The sequence below is a fragment of the Alosa sapidissima genome, chromosome 8 (genome assembly GCF_018492685.1).
Source record: "Alosa sapidissima isolate fAloSap1 chromosome 8, fAloSap1.pri, whole genome shotgun sequence".
Lineage (NCBI taxonomy): Eukaryota > Metazoa > Chordata > Actinopteri > Clupeiformes > Clupeidae > Alosa > Alosa sapidissima.
Window position 1 is genome coordinate 10,707,055 of NC_055964.1, and position 20,801 is coordinate 10,727,855.

At 44.8% G+C, this 20,801-nt stretch overlaps 1 protein-coding gene across 1 annotated transcript in view; it reads left to right on the top strand.

Annotated features, from left to right (window-relative positions):
- The window catches only part of tmem8b (transmembrane protein 8B), a 117,714-nt gene that overhangs the window by 52,084 nt on the left and 44,829 nt on the right, over positions 1-20,801 (top strand). The window contains exons 4-5 of the mRNA XM_042100107.1: positions 6,059-6,192; positions 12,125-12,393. Coding sequence (XP_041956041.1) covers positions 6,059-6,192; positions 12,125-12,393 — 403 coding nt within the window. The remainder of the gene's footprint in view (positions 1-6,058; positions 6,193-12,124; positions 12,394-20,801) is intronic.

Consider the following 20,801-nt stretch of genomic DNA (forward strand, 5'->3'; position numbering starts at 1 on the left):
CCCTCTCTCTCCCTCACGCACGGCGATGGCATGAGAAATGTGGGGCGGTCTGAGTCACGGTCCGCTGTGGCAGACTGTCGGCTCCCTCCCGCAGTCGCTGATGAACGCCCCGTGTATGTCTCACTGCGACTAATCAGGGGGCTCGCAGACCCAACACTGTAGGCGCCCTGTCCACATGCTCTCCCAAGCAGATGGCCACGTCAGAAAGAAGAGAGGGAATGCAGGGAGAGAGGGATGCATGCTTTTGTGTGATGGATAGATGGAGGGGAGAGAGAGAGAGAGAGAGAGAGAGAGAGAGAGAGAGAGAGAAAGGCAGACAGATAATGTAACAGACTAGACTGTGTGTGTGTGTGTGTAGATGTGTGTGACTGTGTGTGTGGATGTCTGTGTCTGTGTGTGTGTGTGTGTAGATGTGTGTGACTGTGTGTGTGGATGTCTGTGTCTGTGTGTGTGTGTGTGTAGATGTGTGTGACTGTGTGTGTGAGAGAGAAAGAAAGAAAGGCAGATAAACTTAAAAAGACAGATAGGAAAGACAAACAGATAGTGTGACATACTAGACAGTGTGTTTGTATGTGAGAGAGAGAGAGAGAGAGAGAGAGAGAGAGAGAGAGAGAGAGAAAGAGAGAGAAAGGCAGATACACCTAAAAAGAGAGGAAAAGAGAGGAAAGGCAACGGGTGAGACAGAGAAGAGGGATGCGCCTCGTATGGTCCTCCCTGTCATCTCAGCTGGTTAGAGATGTTATCTTAGATCAACCACGACCGGGAAGCAGGGCTCCCTGACAGGATGCTCTTCCCAAACCAAACTCTTGGAGTGAATCAGCAGGCTAATTGGGAGCTGTCAAACCCTCTGCTATGGGGTTGCCTGCCTGAGCTAACAACGCTTCTTCAATGTTTCTTCTTTTTTTTGTGGGGGGGGGGGTTGGGTTTCACCCGGGGGGAGAGCTGTCCATTTATGACTGTCAGTTTACCGTTTGCCTTCCATTATTGAATTTTTAATTAGCAGCTGTCAGCTGCCTAACTCACTCCTGACGGTGTGCTCCCGGCCCCGGCTGCATTATTGAGGCACGCCAGGGGTCGGCCCACACCAGCCAAGAGCTGCGGGCTAGAGAAGCGTCGCCTTAAAGCCATCTATCCCCTGGGGTGCCACTGGCTGCTTGAGAAGACACAGTAATGGCTGCGTAGAGGAAGGGGGTCGGGGGAGGTTGGGCACCCTATTACAATCGCCTCCTGGTAGCTCAGCTATGAACTTTAATAGGATAGCACTGTGGGTAATGCATGACACATCCCAAACCAAATCAGCACAGAAGATAATCAGAGAGAAAGAGAAAGAGTGAGAGAGAGAGAAAAGGAGTGAGAGAGAGAGGGGGGGGGTGAGAGAGAGAGCCTTGCTGTTTCGTCGCCTTAATTCTTTTTGTGTCAACACACACGCGTATCGGGGGGGGGGGGGCTGGGGGCAGTATCTCTGCCTGGGTGAGATGCGTGACTGTATTGGGCTCCTGCAGGCTATCTGTCATGTCACTAACTGAGGTGACATGAGCCTGATGGAAGCAGTAGGGATAATGTAGACGGGGCGTATAAGAGGAGGAGGAGGAGGAGGAAGAGGAGGAAGTGAAGATGGAGGAAGGGAGTCCTGTAGGGGCGAGCAGATTGCAGAGCGGAGGTGTCGTGTGGAAGCTATTGGTGCCACGGATACCTGTGGGGGTCCGGCCTACATGTGTGATGAATGGGTTGTCTTGTTGGCCCAGGCTGTCAACCGTGGCTATAATGCATCGCCGCAGAGTGCAATCCCTGTGTCTGCGGCTGCAAACGACAACAACAACAACAAACAAGCAAGTCATATGACTTAATGCTGCTGCAAGCCAAGCCAAAACACATTCAGCGTTCATCTTCACTGCAAACCCTTATTACTCACTAATGTATTGAGCCATTCAGATAGAACAGATCTGTGTGAATGGACCTCACTTTCCTCAGATTTACTTCTGCCTGTGTGGAACAGTTGGCATTTGTGACCTTTTTTTGGTTTTGTAAATAGAAAGATCAGTTGAAAAAAAAAAGACCCTGACATAACATTCCACTTATGTACTCGCACACTCAGTCTTCGCTAATGGGGCATCACAATGCATTATTGCACCCGCAGCTGGGGGTCTGGTTTAACATGCAGATGGAGAGCGATGGCAGCTACAGTATCAATCGCCTCGTTATTTAGGCTGAAGCACAAACTTGTGCGGAGAGCAGTAATTACCCCAACTGGCGCTTACAAGCTTGGCTAAATTGGGCACCAGTGAGGGGCGGCTTTCAAGTCTTTTTTGCCCCTTCGTACCCAAAAAACAACCCACCCTAAACACACACACAGACACACACATCTTCTGTGGTGCCACCTCCATCCGCTTCATGTCCACATGAGTCAGAGGCATCCTCTGCTATCAAATCAGCCCAAATGAGAAGCTTGGGGGCCTGTCGTTGCATGTCGAGCTGACAAATATCAAGTCACAGAGACTGTGTGAGAAGTGAGCTGGGGTTGGGGTGGTGGTTTATCAGTGGATGTGTGGATGTGTGTTTGTGCATGTGTGTGTTTATGTGTGTATGTATACAGTATGTGTGTGTGTGTGTGTGTGTGTGTGTGTGTGTGTGTGTGTGTGTGTGTGTGTGTGTGTGTTTATGTGTGCGTGTGTACAGTATGTGTGTGTGTGTGTGTGTGCATTTGCTGGGAGAAAGGCGAGGCTGTGCGCCTGCCTCTTCTAACACCAGCTGTGCCTCTGCTTTCTGCACGCAGCCATGCACAAACAACAGATGGGGCTCCTTTTCCGATTTGTTATTTAATGGTGGCAAGAGTTCTACTTCTCTTTCGCTCCTCATTATGTGGGCCTGCTTGACGCGAGCACATTTCCACCACCGCCACCGCTGCAGTGGCTGGAAAAAAAGAGGTGCCATCCTGTTTTCCAGCGCAGATTACAATATCAGCAATCAATCACCTTTTATTCAAACAGCGCTATTATGCGGGTGATTTACAAATAGCAGTTTACAAGTTTAAGGAGCCTGCATGACTCCCAGTGTTTCACAGCAGGCACATACAAATGTCTAATATCGCCAAAATGGCCCTGGATAATTTATAATCATAAAGAGACTGTTGCACTGTTCCACAGAAAATAGGAAAGTCGCAAAAATTGTCCACAGGTCCGTGGTATTTCTTTGATGTACGTGCCAAGAGAATGGCTGACGCACTCAAGGTCTTGGAATGGAGAGTGATCGACGGCATCAGCCAGGACTATTTCAGTGGGGACATTGAGGGATAAGTGATTGCTAGATGACTGGTCCTGGGCAGACCGAGGAAGCTAATCAAGGCAAAGGCGAATCAGGCCCATATAACACCGGGGAGGTAATGAGTGACGCATGACTCCGCGATGGTCTGTGCAATAATATACCTGACCATTGGAGCGCGTCGGCGAAATAGATGGTTGATGGAGCCGTGGAGAAATCACTGGCATGCCTAATGTCCATTATAACATCAGGGTACATGACGGAATAGCATAGCAATGTAGACCCCTTCATGGAATGTTGATGCCTGCCCAGTGCAGTTAAAGACATAGATTCAGATGTGGTTTGAATGGCAAAGCTCAGAAAGATCAGAGGTATCTCAGTATCAACTAACTGAATTCAGCTGAAAAGGAGTCAGCTCCCATACATTTTAGTAAGTTTGTATGAAAACAGGCTTTGTTGTAAAAAAATATGCAAACGCCCTTATCGGAAATAGTAAGGTCAGGTTTTAATAGTCATGATTACAGAGAAAAAGCTACTGTATACAGCGAAACATGCTCTTAACCTGTAAGATCCCTTTTCACAACAATAGTACATTTTTTATACTCTCTTGTTTAGCACAATCTGATTTGTTGATTTCCACATTTCCTTCTGAAACCGTTTGCCTTCTTTGTACAAATAAACTAATTAAGATCTAATTATGAGATAACTATTCAGGCAGTGAAAGGAAATTTATAATTAACAGAGCCAATTAGATTATTTGTTTGTTATTTTTTTTTCTGCTCTCGCCACTCCTCCATCAGACACACACTTGTTCTCCTTTTTTCGTTGTTGTTGTGTTTGTTTTGAGTGTTTTGGCCACTGTATGCAAACACAACTCATTTCTGCAGATGACACCACGACCCTAGTGTTTCACGGCATACATCTGGCTGGCGGACCGACTAATCAAGCTCTCATCCTCCGCACTTCCACGTAGTCCGGATGTCACTTCCGCGGAGTCCGGATGATTTGCGTGAGCTGTTCGACGGGGAGTGCGGAAAGCAGCGGAGAGCGTATGATGGGAGCCGTGCGCTGCAGTGCGGTGCTACAAGTTAATTTCATCACACTGTACATCCATAGTTTGCGCGGCCTTTATGATTAAAATTACTTGCATGTATAAATTCCTCAGTCTTCAACCTGTCTGTGTGTGCACCCTTGAGAAGACCCCACATCACATGCTCATGTGTGACGTGTGTAGGCGCTCCAATAGCCATGTGTGTCTGTGTTGTGTGTGTGTGTTGTGTGTGTGTGTGTGTGTGGGAGGGGGGGTGGTGGTGCAGCGAGTGTGCACGAGAGAGGGAGGGGCTCCCATGCTGAGATTTGACAGTGATGAATGTCTTTGAGGGCAGGGGTACCTGTGAGAGAGAGGGCAGGGGAGGTGAGTGATGAAATGCTGCATTGTAATTTGGCAGTCTCCACTGTGATAAATAACGAGAGCTGTGGAGCAAGCAGCCCACCTCCTCTGCAACCCCACCCCCCAACCCACCCAAACTCATCACTACTCCAAGGTGCCGCAGAACTGCCCCCCCCCACCCCCCCTCCGAAAAATTTGTCCTTGCAAATCCATACGACTCCCCTAGTCTTTAATTAGACTCTTGGCAAAGTGGATGTGTGTGTGTGGTTTTCTTTCTTACTGGTGGTAAACCCAATATAGATATTGCATCCTCTGTTCCTGAGGCAACAGGTTTATACAATACGAATTCCAAATGCTGCAGAAGGTGAAGAAAGAGGCTGTAGTACAGAACCTTGGCAGAAGAAGAGAGATTTTTTTTATCTCCCTTTTATGCCAGTGACTCTGTAACACTTGTCTGTTTGTCGAACATGAAAGGATGCGGCTTCTCTGATTTTTGAGATCCTAGAATATCTCACTTTGTGCCGCAAAGTTTCTTTGCCATCATCCTTTTTTTATTATTCCTCTGCTTTGTTTTTTCCCCCTTTGACTATTGTGTCTTCACTACCTTCCAGCTGTCATCAAGCGCACGCTGAAATTAAATTAGCAATTAGAGAGGCTCCGTGAAATGGATGAGACTCAATAATGCCAAGGAGAAAAATAACTTTGTCTGCAGAAGCACACCATTTTCCAAGGTCCTCAACATCTTTCATCTTTCCCATTTGTTTCCCAACCTTGATGTAAGTGCCTGCACATCGACTAACCCCCGAGAAACACATGCGCTTGATCAGATCGGGGTCGGGAGGGAGGCTCAGGCACATCCCAAAATGTCTCTCTGATGTTTTTCTGGAGTGAAGGTTGACATGCCAGTGTGTGAGCTTGTGTGTTGTGTGACATGTGACAGTCATCAAAGGCTGTGCTCTCCAAGGGGCCTCGGTGAACCAAAAACCGAATCCCATTTATTTAGGCGGGATAATTAGAAATTCCCGAGTCTTCAGAAATTCTGCCTCCCAGAGTCCCCCCACGTTCTTCCTCCACATGTTTTTATTTTTTTATTTGCATTTTTTTTCCCGAGGCAGTCTGCTGACAGTGTGATGACACAATGCAGCTCCTTTGTTTTGACAGATGCGGGGGGAGACCTGGGTCTTGTAGTCGGTTGGCATGCAGAGACCCAGCACGTTGACAGGTGGTGATGGTAGCTTCTCTTTGACATGCTCCCACTGATCTCTCCATTCCTTCCTCTCCCTCCCTCTCCCTTTCTCTCTCACTCTTACTGTCATTCTCCCTGCCCCTCTCTCTCTCTCTCTCTCTCTCTCTCTCTCTCGCTCTCTCTTTTGCTCTTTTTCTCTCTTCTACCTTTTTCTCTCTCCTCAGGGTTTGCACGAGGAATGCCAGTACCTTTTCCAGCCACAACTCATTGTCCAGAGGCTTATCGGCATCTCGGTGCTGTACCCTGGCTACTTCATCGACCAGATGATCCCTATTCACAACAGATCGGTCCTCTACAAGTGAGTCACCTCTCCCCCTTTTGTTTGACTGCAACAGCAACATAAGATGGTTCCCTTGCCCCCCTCTCCATATTTTTTTTTTCTCTCTCTCCATCCTTTATCTCTCTCCCTCCTTTATCTCTCTCACTCTCTCCCATTCCCAAGTGCACATGCGCACACACGCTCTTGCAAACCCATTAAAAGCTTGTGGAGCTCGACTGTCTATACTGATTCATTTATTGGTGGCCCAGTCCATTTGGTAATAGAGTGGCGTTCCTCTTTGCAGGCAGATTTAGCACGTACACTCTCATGATGTCTATTTTAAGGGCCTTGTTTCAAGTGAGGAGAGCTGATTAAGATGCGGATGCCATTTGCAGTAAAGCTCTGAATGCTAACGGCAGGCAGACACACACACACACACACACGCGCGCACGCGCGCGCGCACACACACACACACACACACACACACACACACACACAACGTATGTCTGCACAGTACACAGATGCAGACATACACACACATACACTTTTAGTCTTTCTGGTCTCCCCTCTCTCATATACTTTCCTCTTTAACACATACACACATGCACACACACACGCCTTCTCACCGCACTGTCTCACGTAGCATCTATAATTCCTGCTCTTTCTCTCTCTCTCCCTCTCTCTCTCTCTCTCTCACATACACACATACTCACTCTCAAACACAAACACATGCACACCTACTCACCACGCTGTCTCACATAGCCCCTCTGTCTCGTTCACACACACACACACACACACACACACACACACACACACACACACACACACACACACACTCTCTCTCTCTCTCTCTCTCTCTCTCTCTCTCTCTCTCTCTCTCTCTCTCTCTCTTGCTCTCTCTCTCTCCTTCTCCCCCGACCCCAACTCCCCTCTTCCTCTCATTGTCATTCATCATTCCAGGCACATCCTCCCTCTCCTCCATCCTCCACAGACTAGCTCTCCACTCTCATTAATTTCACATATTAATGGGCCCCTCTCTCAATTATCAAACCAAAGGAAGAGAAAAAGAGTCAGGAAAGAAACTCCTAAATGCTTACACGCATTACCAATAACAGCAACAGCAATGACAACAGCAACAACAACAATAACTGCAACTGGGCACAAGAAGCATCTGTGTGCTAAAGGTTGGATAAAAGGTGCTATCGGGAGACTTTTCGGCTGCCTGTAATGTGTGCTTCAAGCCCAGTTTGAAAACACACAGTCGAAGCAAGAGGCTGATAACAGTTTTCATTCTTCCGCTGATGGCAAGTCTGTTATTTTCACCCTGTTGTCAATCTCTGGAGAGTGCATCTTTACAAAACACGCTGTTGTGTTTTTCTTTTCTCCAACCCTCCATTAGTGAGGCACTACTAAGAGCACATTATGTACAGTGCAAACACACATGGATTAACTTCTGTATGGAGGTAATTATATACATCTTGTTACGTAATGTCACTCCTTGATAATTTGACTACATTATGATTCATTAAGTGATATGCAGGCCTCTCCTCCTAATTATTTTGTCAGGTAGTTTCCCACCCTGACATAAAACTGGAGTTCTGAAGAGTCTATCAATTATTCATTTATCTTAATTAATGTATCTTCATAATGACTTTAGATAAGCCAAACTAAAGAAGTGCAGAATTTGCACACAAAAGTACAGGTGGAAACGTTCTTTATCTTACATATAGGAACACACTTGTATACATTCACTCAAAGAACATTTTGCAAGGTGCGTACGAGAAGAGCAAAGGTCAACGAACGTTGAGCTGAGAAACTCCCACACACTTAATTTATTTTAGACATGTTTCAGCAGATTTGAATAATTTAAATTATTTCCTCAATATGTTCACTACAATGCCACTACATGAATGACTGAGGGTGAAGACATGGAACATAAGTAAGGGATAATGGACGACACGGCATTCGGTTCACAGAAAGAAATGCACGTTTGAGATGGTAAAACGGCCCCAACGCACCAGTGGAGAGTCGTTACACCTCGTAAGTGCATTTGTGAACCGAATGCCGTGGAGTCCATTATCCCGTTTGTACCACTGTTGCCACTGCTGTTTATTTATAACGCTTTAATCACTAAAATTGTCTTGTTTGTAGAATTACTTCTTTCCGCCAACATATCAACTCATTTCTCAACTTGCAGGACAAACTGCCGGTACTAGTTCTAAATGGATGGTTGCTATGGCCAAAGGCCAGTCGTTAGTTCCATCTCTCCTGTTGTCAAGCGTGCATATCCTGGGTTTCTGATGAACCTTATCTTTGAAACATCACTATTTTACTTAGCCTACTGCAATGCATTTTTAAATAGCTAAAAGCCACCTCCGTCATATGCTACAATGTTGTTATGTTCTGAACGTCTGTATTTTATACTGTAGCTCTGGTGCAACGTGACAGTACATTTAAACTTCACATTGAGTTTGGCCAATTGATATACAGTACAGCTGGAGCTACAGGTGTGCAAATACCCTATGGTTATTATTACACGTTCTGAAGAACGCATAACAATGGGAAATTCAACCAATTAGTGGTATAATGGGAAATAAAAAAGACATGTATTAGGTTGCCTTCACACTGGGTCCGTTTATCCGGACCATACCCGAGTGCGATTATTCCCCCCATGCCCTGACCCAGCTCTCCGTTCAGATTACATTTTGCGGATCAGGGTTCGTTTATGTCAGGGGTGTCAAACTGATATTAGGCAGTGGGCCGTATTCGTTGGAATGAGACCTCGTGGGGGCCGTCACTGTCATGGTCATTATCATTTCTCTGCAGTGGTATCAGTGTTGTTTGGTGATATGCTCCCTTACTTTACTCACTTGAGAACAAACAAGTACAGATCATCTACTGCCGTCATATCCTGCTCTTTCTCTCTTGAAACACCCTACTTCCATGTCAGTTTTTTTGGCCTCTTCCTCCTGATGATGGTTTGTAGTGTTAGTTTTAATCAATTTATCACAGAAATGGCTTATTCCAAATTATTGAAGACAACTGGATGTGAATATCTTATCTAACTATCTTATCTTATTATTCGTTCTAATTTTCCCTTCCTACCCAAAACATCTGGTGGGCCGTATTAAACCTGCTGGCGGGTCTGATCTGGCCCCCCGGCCTTATGTTTGACACCCCTGGTATATATCTGTGAGGCAATTCCCTTTTTTTTTCTTTTCCAGGCAAAATAAAAGAATGAAACAACCTGTTTGTGTAAACTTCTTTGACTTTCTGATTATGTTAACACATCCTATTGCCTTTGATTGGATATTTGATGTGTTGTTCAACATGAACAATTGCAGAACCATGAAAGTGAAAACTACATTAGCTGGTGGTTAAAATGCAGATATGAATACAATTAGCTCAGGTTACACCAGCAACTTTGAGTCATCTGGCCATAACTGAAATTAAGGCTGAGAGGAAACTAAATCTGATTTCTCTGTTTTGCTTGCATTGTGAAAATAATTACCGGTAGTCAAAAGACAATGGTATTATGCATGAATGTCTCTCCATAGGAGGTTGAAAGGCTGCTTAGCATCTCCCCAGAGCTCTGATGCAAATCTGATTTAGCAACTGTCTTCGTTCATATAAAAGAGCACTTTTCAGATTGCTCTCCTCATTGTGTGAGGCTGTTGTATTGAGCCTGGCAGCACTCAGAGTAATTTTTTGGAAGTTTTAGTTGATCCATTCTGCTCCTATGGACTTTGGTTGGCTAAAAATGAGGAGGTCTTAGTGCAAAGCCTACTACTCATCGATATGTTTCATCTGAAAGAACAATCCCAGGCCTCGGGGATATACCGGTACATAAAAAACATCTCAGCCACCACAGACTCACACATCAAAACAAATTAAGCCATGTCTCACCATAGTTGACAATAATACACCCTATCAGCCAATGGATATGAGGAGATCCCCAGTAAAACAACCATTATTTATTTAATTTCTGAAGAACTGCAGCGGCTTTAATGAAGGCACAGTTACTCTATTTTTCACGGTTTCCCAGTGATGGTAGTTTATGACTGATGATCTGTTATGTGTAGACAGAGATCCAACTGTCATTTGCTGTGTGTAGTTAATAGGTACTGTTTGCAAGGGATTTCAATATGTCATATGGGCTTTTATGAAGCCACTTTTCTATCATCCCATGAAGCTGGGAAATGGAGGGGTGATACAAAGGAAATGATTGCCAGTTAAACCCAATGAGGTACATGACAATTACTGTATGATTTTAGTTTGTTGAATTCAACATGGTAACTTATGATGGAGTACTTTTTGTTCAAGCACCTTTGTTGCTATGGACTTTTGCACAACTCAAGTGGTCTTAGGGAGTAATCAGCAATGTACTTTAGTATTTCAGGAACGCAAAGGAACTCTGAATCCTTTGGGGAATTTACTGGGCTACACACACACACACACACACACACACACACACACACACACACACACACATACACACACACACACACACACACACACACACACACACATACACACACACAGCTTTCCAATATTACAAACTCTCAACCAAAGCCTTATCTTATCAGACTTTAAAGCTAACACAAGCCAGCCATTGACCATGATAAACATGATTTATTTGACTGCTGACAAACTGGCATGCCTTTAATAACAGTAAAATCTGTCTTTTTGCCTCAATTCAGTTGCCGCCTAGAGAAGCTCACTTCCCGTTTAGAAGCCATATGTGTAAATAGAATCCCATCTTTCATTTGACATGATCATATGTCTGTTTAATAGACACGGTTTGCTGGGGAATATCAGACAGCAGTGTCTAGTCATTTGGGCTTTTATGATGCAACAAAAGAGATTGATTTGAGCCGAGCCAATCCAGTTGTTCTGCCGTCTGATGAAATGTTACTGTGGGCCTAAAATGGGTTTCAGTTAAAATCCAGAGAAGTCATCTATGGAGAGTCTTTTATATCTCTTGGTGCCGTGCTGTTTGGGTTTGGTTCAGCTGAAGACTTCAGAGGGTTAGCTCTACCTTGTCGTGACTTTCATCCCAGTGGGGCCAATTAATTCTCTAACATTTTCATTAATCAATTAATTCTCTAACATTTTCATTAATCAATTAATTCTCTATCATTTTCTATCAATTCTACAACATTTTAAGAGAGTAACTTTCAGAATATTCACACCTTGTAATAAGGAGGAACGTGTAATTGTTACTCTCATTTTGTGTGAAATTGCCCTTTGTTCTGGAGCTGGATTCACAACATTAAAAGGATTTACAATAATATGATGCCTGTGAGTACAGAAAAGTAGGTCACGTAAAACAAGGATGATTGAGTGCCTGTGAAGCAAACATGTTACTGACTTGAGTGCCAAATGTGTGAAAGAATATCTTTGTGTGGGTGTTGTGAGATGGAGGAGGACGCCTACACCCTGGATAACTCAAGCAACTTTAGTACAGCTGGCATTCAAAACAATAAGATGGACACAGGCCAAACGTCTCAGCCAACCTACAGGCAGTGATACCGTTTTTGTAAGGCATCAGCTAAGATGGAGAAGGCACACACAGTTGGGGTGTCAGTGGGGTCCCATCCAGTCAGCAGTGTGACAGCAGCCTGTGCTGAAGTCTGTTCTTAATGCAGTTCCAGAACAGAGACTCAAGACATTGTATTACAATGCCCTTGTTGCATTATTACCGTGCCCTTGGTTCATTCTGATGACTACAATAATTAGTAGACACATCAATACTGTACTGTCACTGCATCCTAGCGCGTTGTCTAATCCTGTAGAATTTATTTTTATATTGTCAGTGTAATGTTGCTTATTATTACTCAACATGCTGCTACACTATGCTATGCTAAATTGTGTAATTACAATGTAATAAAGGGACTATAAAATAAAATGTGGCCTGAGGTACACATAATTCATGTTTTCCTTTCTTTCTTTTCTCCTATGCTTCTTGCAGAGTCTTCATACCCAACTACATATCCCGGGTGAAGGTGCAGCTAGTGGACTGCAACACTCGCAATCGGAGTGCTGAGAGCTGCCCCGTGGTCCTGAAGATTCGCTCGAGGGCCCCGCCGGTGCACAACTCCAGCGCCCTGGACTGCCGTGAGTGGAGCCCGTGCGAGCTGGAGACCACGGTGCCCTCCTGGGAGCACTGGTACTACATCCTGGTTGAGCGCTACCTGAGCACGGCAGACGTGTACTTCCGCATCGGTGTTCAGGTGACAGGTAAGACCCTTTCCTTACGAGACCAAGCTCTTTCTGTATCCAACGGTCATTTCAGAGACTTTTTCCAGACACTTCAACGAATTTCTTTTTGCAGTTTGTTTTTTAGCTGATAAAAGTTACCCCTACGCTTCTGTTTTGTTGTTGTTTTTCCCAATCTCAGACAAGTTTGAAGAGCTGCCGCTTTGTCCCCGGGAGCAGCTGTGCTGTTGACTTGTTTGCCTATTAGCACAAATCAGGCGCATCTGTTTATGCACACTTACACAAAATCCCCTTAAGTGGCCTGGTAATTCACATTTGAAATTCTGCAGTGTAATGTCGCACTCAATGTGTTGCACTTTGATGTAGGTTTGTAGGCTCTTCAGGGGGTGTGTTTTTTTTTTGTGTATTTTTTTTTTTTTGGGGGGGGGGGGGTAGCTTAATACAGCGAGAAATCCTCAAGATGGTGGGCAGTGTTAACAGCGTGGCATGAAATCTCTTTCTTTGTGTGAATTTGCCCATTCAGTGCCATTTCCGCAAGGAGCGCCAGAGGGGGTTGGGGTTTTGGGTTGTGGGGGGTGGGGGTTGTGGGTCAATGGAATGGCATGCCAGTGCCCTCTCTCTAATACATCAGCCATTGCATTTGCCAGTAGCACTTTTGGATGCCCTGTCATGTTGGCGTGTATAGAAATATTTTAAGCTTGGCACAATTAAGATTAAAGGGGAACAGCTTGATGATTTGATCTGCGATCCATTAATTCTTTATTGGGATTTATCTCTGCAAATGTTGCGGGCATATGGCTCCCACTTGTCGCGAGGGCATGAGCGCCCAGTCAAACTGCGATGAAAGAAATTGGATGTATTAGGGGCTTTTAAAGGCGAGGCGCTTAATTTGTTGGCAACCAGGTTCCTCGGGCCATTGGATCTGCGCAAATAGAAATTGAGGAGGAAACCAAACAGTGTTTTGATAGAGAGACTCAGCGATGAATCTCGCTGACAAATTGGCTCAATGGCTGCGGCAGATGAGACCTCCTCAATGCAGAATGATGTCACGTCCATCACCTCACCAACACCTTTGATACAATAGGCCGTTGATGAGATTTTTTCGTGTCGTCTTTAGGCCTTTTCACAAATATGGCAATCAGGCAATAAGTGAAAAGTGCAAAATTGATTGGCAATTTGGTTCCATGGCTGAGGACCCTTGTTATCACAGTGCAGCAGGAAGCAGGATGCCCACTGCTTCATCCGCCAAACACTCACCATCAAAGAATCGGGCAGCTGTGTTTCAACCCTACACTTTACATTTCAAATGTATTTGATATAGTATTTCAAAGACATCTGCACCCTAGGCAAAACCAATGCGGAAAGGAGCTCACACCTTTTGAGTTTAATCCTTTGAGCAATGAAGCTGTGGGGGGTGGGGGGGGGGTGGAGCAGGAGCAGGTTAGACGTGGTTCGGTATTGATTGTTTTCTTTCAAACGTGTAGGCGAGATAAAACATGGTCGGAAAGAAATGGAACCTGGTTGTGAATGAAGGTGTTTCAATGCGCAAGCAAACTATTCCATTTCAAACAGTGACAGTTGTATGGGTTGGGGAGGGAGGTGCTGCTGCTGCTGCTGCTGCTGCATTGGTTTCCTTGCTGTTCCAGGCAGGGACACAAACAGACAGAAAAGGGTTTGGACAAGCTCAGAGCGAGACTGATGACTGATCTGCTCCACGCAACCAGGCTCTGTCAGCCTTGTCCTTGTGCTACATACGCCACATTTGATTAAATCAGTTTAAGGTTTCACCCCCCCCCCCCCCCTTTCTATCTGAGTCTGACAGTCAAGCTCAATTCAGTCCCTTTGTTCTATGATTTGCAGTGATGGGATGTAAAGGTAGGGTTCGGTAGAGGTGGGCTGGGGGGAGAGCAGCCAGAGAAAGCTGACTCTGGCACAGACGCCTCCCCGATCATGCACGGAATTGCCGGCCCAGATGCTACAACAGGGCCAAATCCGCTGTGGGCTCTGCCACTATCGGCAGGGGGATCACAAAGAAAGCCATTGATGTTCAATGAGCCTGAACAGCTCTCCAGCCCCAGCTTAGATGAGGCATACACTTGGGGAACAATTGGCTCTGATCAGATAGGTTACCTGCGGTGGATTACTGCTTATGCGGTGGGACTCAGCGAGAAGGGCACCATCTCTGACCGCTCTCTAAATCTCAAGACTCCGGAGGCTTCTGAGACATGGCCGTGAAAGGCTTTTGTTGGATTGTGCCTGCGTATGTGTTCTATCACACCAGGGTCTTAAAGCCTGAAGCGTTTGCAGCAGCAGCCCATTGGGTTCACATAAGCAGATTTGCTGATGATGACTTTAATGGTAACCATCATAACGTGAGGTGCTTTCGGTTAAGACACTTAGATCGTTAGATGTATGCAAATTAGTTACATACTACAAGAAGAACACAGTCTTTGAAAATGTAGAGTCTATGTGCATATGTGCATTGTGTGCATGTGAGAGTGCATGCTTGCGCGCGCATGGGTGGGCTATTTGTGTGTAAGCACTCGTCTACAAAGCATTTTGTATCTTTGTCTTCAGCCTGTAATCTTTAGGGAAAATCCAGTCATCTGTGGTAGGATTGTGTTAATGAGCAGGTTGAGAAGCAAGCATGTATGAATCACATCCCAGCTCTTAAAATAACTTCTATAGTCTGACACCATTTGCTTTCAATTTTCATCACTCGCACGGTGAAAAACCTCCACATCATGAGAGTGTAACTGGTGTGAAATTTTATATACAGAATACTTCCTCACTAGTGCCTGTCTCATCTTAGAGATGAGGGGACCGTCATCGTCAGGCTTTGGCCCTGAAGTGCTTTTCAGCGTCTCTTTGTGATATAATTAATCAGACAGAGGATAATTAAAGAAATGCCAAAGCTCCTTGAAATCTCTTTGTCATGTAATTGTCAGTGGAAAGCTGGTGCACGGTAAGAGAAAGACCATAAACGGTCTTTTCAAGATTGATTCTGATGATTATCACCTATCTGCCATTCGGAGAAGTGTGCTCCATTGCTGGCCTCCCTATGCCCTACTGTCTCCTCTGTAAAGAGATATTAATTAATGTGTGTGTGTGTGTGTGTATGTGGGTGTGTGGTGTGTGTCTGCTGTGTAATCTTGTATAAACCCTAGAGTTTAGTTTTGGCTTATGATTCGATTGGACATTCTATCACACAAAGTGAACCCAGAGGAGTTATTTCCTCAGAGTCAATATCATAGTTTGCAGCGATATTGGGTGTGTGGTATTTACAGAGATGTTTCAAAGATTTCCCTGAAAACATCTGCTTCAAAAAATGCAGATTGATTTGTTAGCTTTGATGAGTTGACGAGGGGCACCTGTTACATCCACAGCAAGCCATCAAGATGAAAGCTCTACAAGGCATTGAAGTTATGGGTGTGATCAATGGCAATGATTTCCTATGCAGAGACCAGTGAGTGTGCCCTCTTCCATCTCAGTCCATTCCCGTTGCACTGATGGGTTTTAATAATGCTTGTGCTCAGTAGCGAGTCCAGACAGCCTTTTATTTGTAGTCTCTCTCTTTGTGAACGTAGCACTTCCTGGCATTGCCCCTACCATGACCCCATGTGGTTGCCCCTGCTGGACAGCGTACTGGGCATTCTTACCCATTCTAACCTCAAACCTCAAACTCTCTGTTTGTGTTTGTGTTTGTGTTTGTGTGTGTGTGTGTGTGTGTGTGTGTGTGTGTGTGTGTGTGTGTGCCAAACCACTGACAGACGGAGTGAGAGTACCATCAGACAGAGAAGAGAGTGGTGCATCGAAGGTCCATCAAATATTAACTGCCCTGGCCCTGACCCACCATCACACACGTGGTTGCAGGGATATTTCTGTTTGAACTGAGCTGTGTGGTCTTTGCTCTCGCCAAGCATCAAATGCTGACACTCCTGCACTGACTCTCTCTCTCTCTCTCTCTCTCTCTCTCTCTCTCTCTCTCTCTCTTTATCTCTTTATCTGTCTCTCTCTCGCTCCCTTCCACGATTTCAATTTCAATGTCAGATTCGGTGAAAATGAAGTCTTACTTATCTCCCAGTCCTTGAACAAAGTGATGAATTGATAAAGTAAGACTCTTTTAAAAAAAAAAGAAAAGCAAAAATGGAGCTCAGGATGTTGTGACCTTTTTCACTAATCCTTATTGATTGTGCCTGCTATCTAATCTCTAGAAAACATCACATTAATACAAGGCACACTCTTACTTCGCAATATAGCCAGATGACATTTCTTTTTTCCCCTTTCTCATTCTTTTCCCTCCAGTTTCTTTTAGTTACACTGCAGTGGCCCAGCTGATTGTGTCTTTAATTGTGATCATCGCTCATTACTCGGGGCCCCTCCGGGACCCCCATTTCCCCCTTCTCGTTTGAGTGACAATCCACAAAGCCAAATTGAAGCTGGCAGTCTCGGGATTTCAAGAGCAGTTTCCAAGACAATGAGCCCTGGCTTTCAAGTTTGCTAACGACGGCACTTCATCATGGAGATGTAATTGAAACATCAGGAAGAAAGGAGAGAGAGGGAGAGAGAGAGAGAGAGAGAGAGAGAGAGAGAGAGAGAGAGAGAGAGAGAGAGAGAGAGAGAAAGAAAGAGATAGGGGGGAATTTTGCGCATGCGATGTATGTCAACCCTGTTTGCCCACATAGCTTTTCCTTTTTTTTGGTTGTTTTTTATTCAAAGGGGTTATTAGAGCAAGAACATAAACGTCGCTTTGTTGCAATCATCCCTCTTTGTTTACATGGCATTTGCTACCTTGTGATTGAAGCAGCCCGTAATTAGCCTGTGCTCTCCTGACACCTCTCATGTTGTGGTGCACGTAATCAAACCTTGATGATGATTGATGCTCCCTGTTTGTTACCCTGATTGTTTTCAATCTTTCTGAACCTGTTACTATTCCTGAAATATCAATATTTCCCAATTCCCTGAGAGCGAGTGGTGGGAATCAGGGTCAATTTGTCATTCATGGTAATGGAACGACTTAGAGTCTCTGTGCAGGTGTGCTGCACCGCTAAGAAAGTTTCTGGAAAACGTGTGGCTGTGGTTTGAACAGTAGAACAGTAGAGGACAAATAAAGATGAGTCACATATTGGGGTGTGTGTGTGTGTGTGTGTCTGTGTGTGGGGGGGGGGGGGGGGGGTGGGTTATCAATTGGTATTGATTTGTTTGCACTGCGCTTCACCGAATAGGACTGATAGAGACGCATTGGATTTTTGTTTATGGCCACGTTGTGGTTTCGCCTCTATGTTATACATCAAAATGGAAGGGTTTGGGGTTAGATAGAAGGGTGGGGGTTCAATCTCTTTGAAGGCAATCCCATTTTCCAGCTGATATGGACACTTTTTACCTCCAATGAATGGGTCTGTGCTATGTCATACCTTATTAACGATTTTTACACGCTTTTTTTGCAGCGGATGGTGCCTGCCCCATCTAGCCAGACCTGCAAATGCTGTCCTCAGCCCAAACTCAGTGGCAGAGAAATACCTGCTGCCACGATGTTTGCAATGACCAACTTTCTTGAGGTCACAAAATGATTTCACACACCCGGATTGCTTTTTTATTGACTTTCGCTTTCGCTCACCAACAAGAGGGTGGGCGACACGTCGGAGTAGTATCTTCAGATGCAGAGGTTAAGCGCAAAAAATTGGATCCATAGATTTAGTGATTTATGAGATGCCAGGAATATCTGCAGGGCGACTCTGGTAAAATGAAGAAGCTGTCAGGGCACAGAACACAACATGGGGAATGAGAATGAGGCTGTTTAGCTCCTCGGAGTTACAAAATGCTTGGCATAAGTGGTCTTCTAACTTCTCCTACGGGGCCTAAGGGTTATCAAACAGCGATATTTGCTCATGGCAATGTAAAAACTCTCCCTTTCCTTATTTCTCTGCAATGTTGATACATAGGAGGCTGTCCTAGAGGTGTGTGGGTGGATATAAATGTGTATGTCGGCTAGGTGAATGTGTATGTCGGCATGGCCTGTAGGCATGTCTCACCCCCACAACCACCTGGTGGCTTCTCCTCATGAGATTTGTACAGTTCAGTTCAGTTAACTTCTGTTTTGTTTGGTGATTGTTCTGAAATGCAAACAAAGATGGTGGCAGGGGCGCAGCTACCCATTTTTTGAGGGGTATGCAACAACAAATTGGCGCCCCCCCAAAAAAAACAAAAAAAAACACAAACATGTGAGCATGGTAGCCACCTAGCTATCTGAATGGAATAGGCTATGTTTCAATCGGCATATGCTTAGCAAACGCTAGTTAGTCTGGTAACATGAATAACATGAACATGAAACGTGTGCCTCCAAGCACAGACGTCACACTTTAAATCCTACCTGTTGCTTTTCACCATCCACTTATTTAACTACTGTCGCATCCCTTGACATGCCATCTCATTTTCCCTTTCTTTTTCTATTTTTAGCCCCCAACAGCTTTTTTGCTTTATCCATCTTTTTCCATAGACGAAAACTCACTACTCGTACCTGCTCACTCAGCGCTCACGGCGCCCCCACTCCCTCTTCTATGTCAAAATTCTATGATAGAATCTTATGAGATAGGGCGCCTACTCTAGCCTGTTAGTGTTCTAAAATGTTATTTAACATTGAGGAAATGCAGAAATGATTTAGAAACAGTAGATACATATAGAATATACCAAATATATTATTATTATTATTATTATTACCATCGCTTTGGCGCCCCCATGGTGCTGTGCCCCTATGCGCTGCATATAACGCATACCCACTTTTTGCGCCACTGGATGGTGGTCCACACAGTCGAGTTTGCCACAGCTAACAGGACTGAAGAGGTGGCCAATACATGTCAATCAGGGAGACAATGTCAAACTCCTAAATGTGAGACACTTGAGTTAGGGCAGGGATGCGACTGATTGCTGACTGAGCCAAAGATAGATGACTGAGACTGGCCTCGTCAGTTACTAACTTCACCTGTTTGACTGACGCTTTCTTGACCTGACACCATGTTGGATCTTTGTGGAGTCTGCATCAAAGAAGTAGTATGTGTGAGTTCTTCTCACTATTGTGTCTGCTGCATAACCCTTCATCAGCTAGCTTCGCCATTGTCTACTTCAAAAGTTATTAGATTTGATTATTTTGGTTTGTTTGTGAGATTGCTTTTATGTTTCTTCTGGCTATAGACACATTATATTGTGTTATAATTATATTGTGTTTAATTTCATTTTTACACCACATGAAACAACTTGCCACTCAGTGGAACACCAATTTAGGATAGAAGCACAAGGAGGAAAAATTAGTGAAGACATGGGCTAGATAATAAGCAAGGTGTGAATGCCCTTGGCCTGGGTTGAGATGATGAAATACTGTGTCAGAGAGACCGAGTGAGGAAGAAAGAGATTTGAACATTTCTCAAAACCTTTGTTGTGTGAAATCCACACAAGGCATGGAGGACACAAGGAGGCACACTTCTCCAACAGACATCCACACTCACCTGTTACATGTACGAAAACTTATGGAAGGTGTGAACAAGGCCAGGGCCTTGCGTAACCCCCTCAAGATTTATCCCCAGAACAACAGGAAACTCAGTGAGGGAAAGAAGTCAATTCAATTAATTAAAGCCTATAAACAATTAAGTCTGTAGTCTCTCAGCAGTACTACATGAGGCAGATAATACGACTGTGCATGGTTGCCGATTGCTGACCTGAAATAACTTTTCAGCTTATTAGTTATTAGACACAACACAATCATCTTAATGAACACGCGTTACAGTAAATGCAAATCAATCCCTATCTGTGTAATGCGCTGTCACGAAGGGCCTCAGACACTGTGCACTGAACTGAATAAAAGGCAGCCATTAAAGTCAGCACTTCTGCGACTGGAAAAATGAACCACAAACTGGTGACGGGCGTTTTGTGGAGCTAGTTCCACCGGTTTCTGCCGGTTCCAGTGCCGTGTGAGAGCGATTTCAGCGAGCCATCCAGGAGGAAGAGCCCCAAGTCACCTCCATGGGGCTAGAGTTTCGGATTCTCTTGTTTATCACTTATGGTTTTGCTGGGGGGAAAGACAGACAGCCAGGGAGGCAGAGAGGCTGTTACAGTAGAAAGAAAGAAAGAAAGAAAAATGAAATAAGAGAAGAAATAAACAGAGGAAGAGGGAAAGTAAGTAAGTAAGTAAGTAAAGGAAGAAAGAGCACAATCCTTAACTCATAATTCAGCTGCTCACCTCCCTGGAGCTGCAGAGACCGTTTTCTCTCCACAAACTTCGGTAATGCCCTCCAACTCCATTAGTTCAGCTAATCAGTTTGATGTGCGCATATCTCGCCCCACAGTTGCCGTACTCTGTGCCCCCTATCTGCCCTGTCCAAGTGGAGACCTGCTGATTCTTCCCTGTTTGTGGCAGAGCAGATACCAAGTCCATTATT